At 41.4% G+C, this 12,604-nt stretch overlaps 1 protein-coding gene across 1 annotated transcript; it reads left to right on the top strand.

The window, feature by feature from the left end:
• The first annotated feature begins 617 nt into the window (after positions 1 to 617).
• rhoub (ras homolog family member Ub) lies at positions 618 to 8,824 on the top strand. Its single transcript, XM_015013951.2, has 3 exons — positions 618 to 1,085; positions 3,458 to 3,516; positions 6,897 to 8,824. Exons 1-3 carry the CDS (start codon positions 863 to 865, stop codon positions 7,350 to 7,352), a joined length of 738 nt encoding a protein of 245 aa, XP_014869437.1. The 5' UTR covers positions 618 to 862; the 3' UTR covers positions 7,353 to 8,824.
• The last annotated feature ends 3,780 nt before the right edge of the window (positions 8,825 to 12,604 follow it).

Here is a 12,604-nt window from a genome sequence, read left to right as displayed (position 1 = left end):
TGAGTCAGGATAAGGTGTCAGTTCATATGGCACGTTGAAAATTAACATCCAGGTGGTTTGTAGCGTGTCGCCGAAGACTAGTCTGGACATGTCCGCTCCAGATAAAAACGGTGACCTCACATCAGCTGTGTCGCTGGCTTGTAGTTTAACCACTTGAGACAAACTACCCAGATAAGTTAGGCAAACTTTTAAAGTGAAAACAAAAAAACATACAAAGGTAAGGTAGGTAGCAGAGCCTGCCTGTGGTATAAGCAAACTAAACTGCTACTTAGAGCCACCAAGATGACAGGGGGGCTCAAAGCCTAAATTTTTAGTGAGTTATGAGATATAATAATAAGACTCTGTGGGCATAAAATATCTTCTGGAAACTGTTCCTTTATTAATTATATAAATAAAGCCAATATTACTCTCAAACAGTGATGTAGACACGTGTTAGAGGAACTCCAAGACAAGTTGTGCAAAAGTAAAAAAAAGAACAAAAGCAAAAACGGGTGGCTTGTGGTTAAAAGTGCTAACTGCAGGTGGGCTCCCAAATGAACTTGTGCTTGGGGCCCCCACCGCGCTGGGCCCGGCCCTGATGGGTGGGATTAGTCAAATTACGCGCCACATAAAGAGCACGCGACCCGCCCTGCTGCTGAGAGCTGCGGAGCGTGAGATTGTTGCGGTGATGGTTCGGCGTCCTGCCGTCTCAGTGGCTCATCTGACAGCGCGCTGGAAGGCTGCAGAGCTTTTGTTGACGCCCTGAGTCCCGATCAGAAGCGACTCCCGGCTCTGTTGTTGCGCGGACAGAAACTGGCTTCCATGCTGTGGGGGGTTTGTCTCGAGCTGTGGATGAGATCGCGGTGAATCGCTGGGACATTGAATGTCACCTGCAGACGCAATGGATTACGGACGGACTATGGCCCCTCCGGTGCCGCCGCACAAACCCCAACCCGCCCGGCCGGGACAGGGGCCGGGGCAGGAGCGGCTGCTGAAGTGCGTCCTCCTCGGGGACGGAGCGGTAGGGAAGACCAGCCTGGTGGTCAGCTACACGACCAATGGATACCCGACCAAATACGTCCCGACTGCTTTTGATAACTTTTCGGGTAAGAGAAAGCTTCATGTTCTTATTTTTGTCCTGGCTCGACTGAAACAGCAATATACGGTTGACGTAGAACCGAACTGACGAAACACTTTAAAATATTTAATTTTACACCTTTAAAGTAAAGTCAGCTTCATTGGCTCTTCTTGTTTGAGTGCACAGATTCTCTTCCAACCCCACCCAAAATTCTCCTGTTTCCTCATATTCTTCCTTGGCATGATGGATGTCTTTGCTGTTCCTGTTATCTGTCCTCCATTGGAGGTAAAAAAAAAAAAAACTCAAGAGGCATCCTCCCTGATGTGGCCAGGTTTCCATTTGGCACGCCTCCATTTTCCAGGCTGACTGAACTAGCCCCTGCAGGCATTGTTTGTGCTTGGAAACATTTGTCCTAAACCTGAAATCAGTGTTGTCATGGAAACCAACCTTTTTTTTCTTCTCATCCTTTTGCTTTCTGACAATCACATCATCAAGGTGTGGGACCTGGAAAAGATTATTATTATTATTATTATTATTGTTACTGCAAATTGCAGAGAACACACCGTCTCTGCAGTGGAACATGGTGGTGGCAGCACCATGCTGTGGAGATGCTTTTCCAGTGCTGGGACAGACAGTCTGTGTCGATGAGATGTAGGGCAGTTGTGGAAGGAGGCCTACATGGAGAGGTTAATTTTCCAGCTGGGTAATGATGATCCTAAACATACAGCCTAGTCAAAGTCCACACTTAAATTCACTTGTAAAAAAAAAAAAAAAAAAATCTTCCCAAAAGTTCTTAATTCATCCTGACTGAGCTTTACCTACATGCAAAAGAGGCTGTGGGAATTGATTCAGTCTTGATGTGCAAAGCTGGTTGATGTGTACCCCAAAAATATTTGCTGCTGCAGATGCATTAAAGTAGTACTTAAGTTATATACACTGAAATTTGTGTATATAAATTTAATGAGACAATGTAAAAAGTTCATCCACTTTTTTTTTTTTTTTACCAAAAATAATGAAGTTTCTGCAAAACAGCTATTCCGAGTACTTTTTTTCTTCTTCTTCTTCTTCCTCCCTCCAAACCCAGTTTATTCTCGGAGCAAGGAGATAAATTAACAACTTGGCTCTAACCAAGCCCATAAAAATCACTGAGTGAGAACACACACCGCCCTTAGACAAGTGCTGGCTCAAGCCCGCCTCAGAGAACAGAAAGTGTCTCTGGTTCAGGGGTTTTGAATTGCACAACTCTGCCTATTGTTGGCGGCCTTGACCCGGGAGCCCTCTTCTCTACACTGGAATGGGCACATCTGTTGCAAAGGCTCTGAGGCAGAGATTGTCTTTCGCCTTTTAACTGACAAGAGAGCGATTGTGTTGTCGGGGGGCCCTTAGCAGTGATGTCACTTCCCCAGCGCCCAGAATCAGCACGCACGCACGCACGCCGCCTTGGAAAACTGACTTTCTGAGCAGTTACGCAACGCCACAGGTGGGAGAGACGCAGCGCAAGAGGCTGACGAGGGGGAGTTTTTTTTTTTTTTCTCCAGAAAATCAAGAGTATCATGTGTTGGATATTAGGAAATGATTACCCAGTGGGACTCCCTCCCTCGTTTTCCTTCTTTCATGTCTGCCAACTGTTTTCTCTTCACTTCTGTGAAAGCTGCGATAGCTGGATAGCTGCCCCCGTGCATTAAATGTTTCAGCAAAACCTTTTTTTTTTTTGTTTTGATCAAGTGGCATGACCGACCACACATACTGCAGGCGTGCTGGAAACGTTTCCATGTGCCCGCTGCTTTGCTTTGTGTTCAGTCGGCTGAAAAGAACAAAAAGATCCTGTAATGAAACTGGCTGTGAGGTGACTCACCCACTTCTTTTTTTTTTTTTTTTCCCCAAATCTGAAAATTAGGCCTATTTAAAGAGAGAGTTACTGGATAAGCAAAATCTACTTTGTTGTTTTTTGTACTCACCCTAAGTTAGTGTACCGTAGAGAGGCTACTGCAAAGAACAAGGCTCACTGGGGTTGTTCGCTCTGTTGTGCAAATAATTTTCCCTACTTTTGGCTTCCGTTGGACTATCCCCATATAAATCTATTTGAAAATATGATCACATGCATGTGCTGTACTGTTTAGGAGTACAGTTCTTCTTCCCAAGTGCAATAATCATGTGTATGTTTGCATTACAGACCTCTAACTGTACGGGTTACCAGATATATTGCCAGAAAGGCTGATTACATTATAAATACAGCTGCTTTCATCAATCTTCCAATAAATATCACCAGATACTGTCAAGAAATTTGAACTCAATATTATTGACCCTAGAACAAACCCTTACTGCATTTAAGGTTGTAATTCTGTATGCATTGTGCGTCTTTAGCTTTACGTTTTGACGTTTGTGTCTTTCCGTCTACAGCTGTGGTTCAGGTGGACGGGAGCCCAGTGAGACTACAGCTGTGTGACACTGCAGGACAGGTGAGAACTGTTCACCCACAGGTGCATTTGGCATCATCTTTCATAAGGCATAACCCCACAAGCGTTTAAGTGTTACCAATGAATAGCATATTGGTTAGCTGTTTCCATTTGATGTATCTTTGTCTCCCTTGATTAAAACAAATGAAAGTTTTTATCATCTGAAACACTACAGTTTGTTTTGCAAATCATCGCCTAGTTGCTCCAACCACTTAAGCTATTAATATTAACTTTAGATAAAGGCACTTGACACCATGTCGTGAAGTAAGCAGCTCTTATTTTGAAGTATGAGAGGAAGCACTTCTTGTTTGAGTTGTTTCATTGACCCAGTTAGCTGACTTTTCGTCATTCAGGCTGACAACACTTTCTTACGTTAGCACTGAAAAAAGTGCTTCACGCCCACGAAACTGTGCGACTTGGGAAAAGAAGTGAAACATCGACAGAGTAAGAGACAAAATTATAACGGTTAGTGCGTAACATCAGAATACAGCGACTGGCTAGCTGTCAGCATCTAATGGCAGACGTCTGTATGCGTTACACACCTCGCTATTTCAGTTCTATAAGAAATCTTCTAGACCGCACTTCATTACATCTCGTTCAAAATCAAAAGTAGTAAACTTCAAATGAAAGTTCACGATATCAGAATTTGAGGAAAACACCCGTTTCCCAAAGATACTCGAGCCTATTGGAAGTAAAAACGCGCTGTTTTGGAAATATTCCAAGCAAGAAAGGTTCAATGGGAATGATTGGCCTTAATGGGTATTGGCTGGAAATATAAGCATTATTTATTTTTTTTCATTTACAAAAAATAATAATTAGTCCTTTGTTTGGGCTCATAATACGTGGTTTCAGTGATTCCAGAACTGACCTTAACATGGGATGCAGGAGTGCACAGTATATGTAGGAGGCGTGGCCTTGCTATCAATAAGCTGTTCACTGTTTGCATGTGACTGGGGATTAGCATAGATATACTGAGAAGTTCTTCAAATATGGTTGTCTAAGTCAAGATTACGCTAAACTATATTTTCCCCTAACTATATTTAAAATTTCCGTTGAGGAACAATGTTGACATATTTAATCCCTTTCTCCCTTTAATTAGCTGCACATTGTACAAGTTTTTTTTTAAAGTAAATTTTATACAAGTTTCCTAGATTTCTGAGCCTTGGTCAAACATGGGTTTTAGAGATTCTTTAATGTCTAATGTGAAACCTACATTGAACCACAAATGGAGAATTTTTAGTCTCCAAAAGAGTACTGTGAAATTTTCATCCCATTTTGTTTTAATCTCGTAAACTAGGTGTGAATATTGGAATACATTTTTAATCTCCAAATTTCAAAGCTTCACCTCAAATCTTTGTGATATTTTGACTCTACATACAAGTGGTCTGAAACTGATCAAACGGGTCAAAGCTTTAGCATGCAAACAGAGCATCTGGTCTGCACGCTGCATTTAGTCTTAATGGATTAAGCTCAATCTGAGAGAGTTTTTGCCTTTTCCAGCTTTCACGTGTCAGGATTTGCCGTTTTAAATCGGACATATTCACGTGTAGCAAAGATGTCATCTTGTTGGATTTCCACTAACACTCAAACTTAACTTTCGCCATTTTCTGCAAACAAGAGCAGTGTTTGTCATGTATTTATTGCAGTTGTCCATTTCTCTAACGGACACAATAGGGAAACGATTTGCCAGGTAAATGTATTCATTATTTATGTGTTAATCCAGTATTATTCTCATGGCGGATGCTAGGGGGTTACTTTATAATCCAGCTCAGTAGTGCAGCACCCTGCTGTGGAAGCAGCATGTTTGACATTCAAAAAAAAAGCCACAAAGGCGCCCCCAGTTCTATCCCGCATCATAAAGGGTTTTGACTTTTGGAACAGCGCCTTTCGACAAACCCCAAATATGTGTAAAACCTCACGGCTCGGTGCAAGCTGTACTCCGTGTTACCACCTCACACCCATGCGAACAAGCTTGGGCAAACACGGCTAGATTAAAATCGTCCCGACAGTTGCTGAACTGATGCAATAGGGGAGAATGAGCCAGAAAGAACAGAGATGAAAGGGGGAGCCAGGGTGATGATCATAGCTGCTCCACACTCTGTGACGTAGATGTTTGTGCAGATTGACCCACATCTTTACCACGTCTTGCTTGTTTGCTGCTTCACTCTGTTCAGCTTTGAAATGCTGAGATTTTCAGATCGGAGAGAGTGCGTTTTAGACTTTAGAGGTCCGAGCGTTAGTCCAGGGAAGGCGAGGGTTAAACCCCGAAGGAGGAAGCGGTTTTGCTTCAGGTTTCTGCCAACTTTAATCTGCCAGCTCAAGGCTGTGGGAGGGCCGTGTCTGTCAAAGCGGAGTGGCTCCAATGTGTTAATGTAAGAGATTTACTGCAGATGTGTTAAATGAATGGGTACGACTTGTCTGTACTGTAAATTACCACATTATAAACACTGTTCAGACAGTCTGTTTTAGCACAGCCATTGGCACAATTCCTTATCCTCTGTACTGTGTGTGGTCAGAATAGGGGCGACAAAAAACTTCAGTCATAGGTATTTTAATTCTCTCTGTAAACTTTTAACTAACCCTTTCAAATATATTTTTTATATAAAATCTTTAAAGAAAATTAGCACTTATAGTAACAAAAAAAAAAACTGAAATTCTGTCTGTTTGCAGATGAGAGGGTTTGATGCAGCGTCACTGTGGAATTAGTTACATTTTAACCATAAGCGCGTTTAAAAACGGAAATAGACCTTTAGTCCGACCACAATTGGCAGCTACACAGCAAATGCTAGCTTTAGACCCGGTAGCGGTTCCTGGTTAGCCTGTGGTGACCGCTCTTTAACACCATTTGCAAATGTTATGTACCTTTTCCCTCACTTTGTCACAGTAAGAACCCAAAATGCTGTCGGACAAATAATATAAAAAGTGGTGAATCTTTTTAGTTTCACAAATTAAGGTGTTATGAATATGTTAGGTTTAGTCAGTCTATGTCTGACTGGTCCGTAAATTAGTTTTCTCAATCTAACGCCGTGGTTTTTATTTGTACAAATGGAGAGAATGTTTCATGAGTTTCCGTTTTTAATAAATCTCAGTTTTTTTTAAAAAAAGTTCCAAAACAGTACATATTCTTTCGAAAATTACTAAAGCAACTGCTAACGTTAGCTTCCTTAGCGGTTTACGATTAGCTAGTTATGCTAGCAAGAACTACTTCCTTTCTTTCTTCAAAATAAGAGCATACAAAAGCTTAGATTCATTTCACCAGACTAAAATGCATGTTTATTGCACATGTGGACTTCTTGCTCTGACGAGAAATATTTTTATTTCACGTTGAGATCTCGTCACGCCCCCAAACATTCCTCATTTCCTCTTTCTCTTGTGTCCAACAGGATGAGTTTGACAAACTCCGCCACTTCTGCTACAGTCGCACCGACGCCCTGCTGCTCTGCTTCAGCGTGGTCAGCCCCGCTTCATTCCAGAACGTGTGGGAGAAGTGGGTCCCCGAAATCCGCCGCCGCTGCCCCCTCACCCCGATCCTCCTGGTAGGCACGCAGTGCGACCTGCGGCAGGACGTCAAGGTGCTGATCGAGCTGGCGCGGCGGAGAGAGAGGCCCGTGGCGGAAGAGGACGCCAGAGCGCTCGCAGAAAAAATGGGCGCCGTCACGTACGTGGAGTGCTCGGCGCTGACTCAGAAGAACCTGAAGGAGGTGTTCGACGCGGCGATCTCTGTGGGGCTGCGGCACTCCGACAGGAGGGCGCGCCGGGAGAGGAAGGTCCGCAGCACCGCCGATAAAATGAAGATGCTGTCCAAGTCGTGGTGGAAGAAGTACGTGTGCGTCCAGTAGGAAGGGCGAGTGATGGAGGGTTTTTTTTTTTTTTTTTGTGGAACTGACACGAAACTGGATCTGCTGTGGTGTCTAGAGAGAGACTGTTGAATGTAAGGACGATCCGAATGGACGGAGCGGACGGTGCTGAGCTGAACTCTGTAGGTTGCAGATGGTTTCATTTCGCCGAGGAAAAAAAAACCCAAAAACTAAAAATAACCAGCAGTCAACCAAAAGCAACAGTGCCAACATCACATGGATTTTGTATACTGGACTTATTCAAAGAAATGTGACTTGGAGGGAAGCTAATGATTAGCTGGCGATGATAATTATGCTCCTCATTTTATTTTTATTTTTTTCTTTAATTTAGATCCTTTTTTGTGAGATTATTTGTGTTTTTATGCTTGTCCACCCTGTTTCAGACACCATGGCTTTTTACCGGATGATTTCCAAATGACCATAAAACAAGAAGTTAAATGGGTCAGTGTGAACTGTTTAGATAATGGAACCAAGTAAAAAAAATAATGCAGTTATTTAGTCTGGTAAATCACAAACAAGTCAGTTTGTTTTCCTTCAAATTTCCAGATGGCTAATATGTTTCCGATTACAATCAAACTTATTAATGCATTTTATAAAAAATGACAGATTTTTTAAAAATTCATTTTATACTACAAATTTAACACAGTTATAATTTAAGATGTTGATGCAGACATAATGTCTTTTTTTAAGAGATCTGCAGTGTAAACTTTGTACGTTAATGCCTCAAGAAATCAAAATTACAAACTTATTTAAAATCTAACCAGTGACGGTTATCCAGGCAACATGGTGCAACAGATGAGACTCAGTTTAGATCTTTGAAAGCTTCAGTTCTGTAAACTGGCTGAAAAAGTTTATCGAGCTTTTTTTTTTTTTTTTAATGTATTTCGTTCCTGTTACTACACAACTGCAGAAATTTATAGGTAATTTGCACTTGCATACAATTCACAAAGATGACCGATATCCAGCCATGCGGTGGTCTGGAGACCAGTCGTTGGATGCAGTTTCAAGAACGGAGTCATGTTCGCTGCAAAGCGAGTCCAAGTTAGAAGATCACTGCGTGTTTTCATTGTAAGCTAAATCTCAGAAAGATCAGCGTGAAGCTGCTTCCTCTTTCGTAACCGAATAAATGAGGTAAAATGACCAAAGAGACTGATTCTTGGTTCGCTTCTTATTTTTCAGAAGCCCATCCGATCTGTTGTGTCTATTTATCTGTTCCCTCCAGGCAAAAAACGACAACTGAACGACCTCGGCACACGAAAACCTTACATCTTTGAGAATGTTGCATAGAAAATATTTGCCATGTGTGTAATGCCATCGTGATAAATCTGTGTGGATGTATACAGCAAGTGACTCATTCGCAGGCCGTACTGTACGACTCTACATGGAATGAGCTCCTGTCTGATACTAGAGAGGTTAAAGCTGGATGAGCGGAACTAAATAAAATGTGAAATATATCACCTTGTTAGGTTTTCTTTCTTTTTTGCTTCTCTATTGGAAGTGTCCTCGCAGGAGTTGATGGCTGGGCGTATTGCTCTCTGCTAAAGCAAATGTTTGAAGAGGGTTAAATGAATAGATGTTTATTCCGATGTTTTAAGGTTGCCGTGGCAACATGCGGTGCAGAACCTGCTCAAGGTCACGTTATGTTTGAAACGTGTGTGTAAAGGTAAGCTAATAAATTATGTAGAAATGAGACTAAAAACCTCGGTGGGTAAATATCGACATCTTGTCTCTGACAAACATGAGTAAGATGAACTGCGTGTGCTAATCAGAACAACACTAACGCGTGATTTTTAATTTTAAATTTTTTTTTTTTTTGTTGCTGGAAAAGGCGAGCGAATACACACTTTTAATTTTTTTTATAGATTAATGGTAACGCTTCAGATACCACCAGCACACACCTGAAACATGTATTTATCCCAACGCTCTGCTGTAATCCCAAAAAAGGAAGACATCCACTCAGTAGTGTTGTTGATTGTTTTGCCAGAAGAAATTCTTGATCTCAGTGGTGACTTCCTGGTTAAATAAAATAAAAAGAAATGACATGCGGAGTAAGAGCCTAGTTTTTCATTAAGCTGGGGCCTTCTGTGCGGCTTAGTCTCTCTCCTCCCCGTTGGACAACAAACAAACAAAAAAACTTTAAATCCAGCTGGCGCCAACACTGGACCCATTTCAACAAACAGCCTCCCAGGCTTCAACTTTAACCTTAGAAGCCTCACTGCATTCCTGCCTGACCTGGATTTAATGTGTTTGTAAAGCCGTGTAGCACAAAGACATCTGGATTATTTTTGGTCTTGCCGATTTACATCTGTGCTGAGAATGTGGTTTATTTAAATCTAGTAACCCAGATAACTTTGAAATCACATCAAAAACAAAGTGATTGTCACCTGCGCTAAATTATGACAAAACTATTTAGCATACAGTACAGTTTTATTACGCAAGAGAAAAACAATGAGATTAGCTGCTGCCCTGGACAGAAAACACAACTCAAAGCAGCATTCATCCTCAATGATGTAAAATAGTAACAATAACATGTTCTTTCTTTGTGTTCGGGAGTAGCTTTGGGTCAAAGGTCATTGTACAGTCTGAAAGTGCAAGTTGGCAGAGTTTTCCTGGACATCAGCTGCTGGTCGGAGCGGAGCCTGCCAGGAACGTGGGAACTGTGGCGGCAACGGGTCCTAATATTATCCTCCAGCGGTCGCCATGACAGCTCCTGTAGCCAGTGATCATCTCTGTTGTGTTTCTAATGTTTGATGGACGACCGAGTCCCATTTGTCTTTAACCGATGGATCAGAAGTGGAGTGGGACTCATTTTCAGGAAACAAGAGTTTCAATTCAATTTAGATAACGGCCTATCATTATTATTAAATTATGTAATTATAATCTTACATGTTAAGTCTAAAGTAACTCACTTTTCTGTAAAGCCTTTTTATTACATTACCATATTTTTTCTGAAATATATCCCATGGTTTCTTCGCAGTGTTGATTTAGTCCATGATGAGAGCACATCTTTAACAATAATCCCTACAACTCCAACCTTTTCAACAATATCGGGATATATCTTTTATTCAATTAAATGTCCAGAGAGATCCAGACCTTGCAAATGAAATAAAGGAGTGAATGACAGTATCAAATATGAAACAAATAACAACTAAATTTTAAAAAAAGTTTCATTTTCTCATAACGGCATAATGTCTTTTTCCTCTCCAGTTAAACGGTTCCATCACAACTTTGATTTCACAAATATGAGAACACGAGTTCAAGGGCAAATCTCCAAATCTTCTGTACAGCATCAACATTTTAGACATCATGAACACGACATTTATCCAAAATAAAGGCTCAAAACAAGCTATTCTCTCAAAGTCAGGAAAGTTCATGGTCACTGGGGAGAACGGCGGGGTGAGAGAACACCTTTTAAGATTTGCACGATCTAATTTGGCATCATTTTGATATTTTTTTTTTGGCATCGTTTGATTTCGTCTGGGGCGTCGCTTGAGCTCTGCTTGCTTTGATAGTATTTGAGTACAACTTATGTCCAAATCGACCTTTTCGCAGCAGTGGAAAGCTGTACTTTCAATCTCAGATAAGTGTTGGGAACTGATCTGTGACTCATTCCCGACAATAAGTCTTTGGTAGTTTGGTCAAGATTACACATTTTAACAAAGACATTAAAAAGCTGCAAAAGTGGACACATCCATAATTCACAATCACTGGTCAATGAAAAACGATCTGAGGCACAGAAAGAATAATGCTGTTCACTATTGCTGCTAAAATCACAACAGTGCAGTGTGCAAGTGAAAAATATAAATTTACATTTGATCAAACTTATCTGACTTCAAAGATTCAACCTCAGGTATTTTGGTGGCATCAAGACCTGTAACTACGGCGATTCAGATGATTACGACTCCCTAAAATAGACCTTTTCTTCTTTTCATAGCTGTGTGTCTCCACCACAATATACAACAATTTTCAGAGAATGACAGTCGGCTCTTGCTCCTGTTTATAAGTCCAAATAATAGGTTAGACAACCAAAAGAGAGCTTTTGTCTGGCGGGCTGCAGATGAGTACCTTGTCCAGCTTCAAAGTGGATAAAACTAAGGTAGGAGGAGTGCCAAGTGGTTTAATTATTATAGTCTGGATGGCTCCACTTTCCAGCAATATTTTAGCAAGAAGCCCCCATTGTTGTGTCTTGACGAAGCTCCCATCTGTGAAGCATCCTGTGGTTTAACTTTACGGCTTCTGTGATCGACTGTAATTCCTGTCTGTCTGCTGAAAGGTTATTGTCTGCAAAAATAAAAAATCTCCATCAGTCAGCCATAGAGGCAACTGATGGAGTTTGGGTCAAAGGTCATTGTTGTGTCAAATCTGACCCAAGGTCAAAAATGTCAAAAAGAAACATTGAGAAAATGATTTACACATTATTCATTTGACTTCTTTCTGTTTGCTATGTCCGAACACCTAAACTTATTCCAGAGACATAAAAGTTTGTTTTTTTACTCTGTCATACAAAGTAAAATACGTAAAACTAAGATGGCACCACAACGCAAAGCTGGAAGGACTGATTTCTTAAAAAAATATTATTAATGCCAGTCTAAGTTGACTTTGTTTTGGAGCTGCTGGGATCACTTATTAGCAAAAAAGGCATTCAAATCACCGCAGAGCTTTGATCTAATAGTTATATGTGTGTTTAGTCCAGAAACGGCCGCCGCAAGTCGTTTCCCTCTCATCGGTCTCTTAACTGTTGGGTTGATTCAAATGCAGGCAAATCACCGTTCATAAGACTTGTAACTCTTCCTTCAGTGAGTAGCAAACATTAAAAACAGCCCAAGGTAAAATTTGCTTAACAGACGTTCAATGGGACTTAAACAGACAGCACTATCACAGAAAGTTGCTCCGTCTTTCCAAAGAATGCCACCAAGCCGGGTGAAGCCTCCGTCAGCTGCAAAATCTCAAGTAGTCGTTGAACCTTGCGGGCCTACAAACACTCGATTGCGTAACTTCTGGGAAACATTTAGGTAACAAGTGAACTTTGACTCCACATGAAAGCGTGCCGCTGCAGTCAGTTTTGACGTCTCGAAGCCGATGACGGCTCTTTCTGGTACACCTTGGGTAATTACCAGAGCAATGACTTGAGCTCAGCCCTGGGGGCCAGGATTACAGATGAACATTAAACATATTAAGCAGGCCTGCGGGTCGGGAAGGGATCCAACCGGCGGACCGTGGTCCACCTTGTACAT

This window comes from Poecilia mexicana, unplaced genomic scaffold (genome assembly GCF_051168715.1).
Source record: "Poecilia mexicana isolate PSO_F unplaced genomic scaffold, ASM5116871v1 scaffold_13, whole genome shotgun sequence".
Lineage (NCBI taxonomy): Eukaryota > Metazoa > Chordata > Actinopteri > Cyprinodontiformes > Poeciliidae > Poecilia > Poecilia mexicana.
Note: the sequence above shows the minus strand (reverse complement) of the source record. Positions and strands in the feature narration are given on the sequence as shown.

Bases quoted from the DNA above. Each gene is read 5' to 3' on its own strand.
- rhoub (XM_015013951.2), top strand. From the start codon at position 863: ATGTCACCTGCAGACGCAATGGATTACGGACGGACTATGGCCCCTCCG. The intron at 1,086-3,457 runs GTAAGAGAAAGC...TTCCGTCTACAG, and splicing joins TGCTTTTGATAACTTTTCGG to CTGTGGTTCAGGTGGACGGG. The intron at 3,517-6,896 runs GTGAGAACTGTT...TGTGTCCAACAG, and splicing joins TGTGTGACACTGCAGGACAG to GATGAGTTTGACAAACTCCG.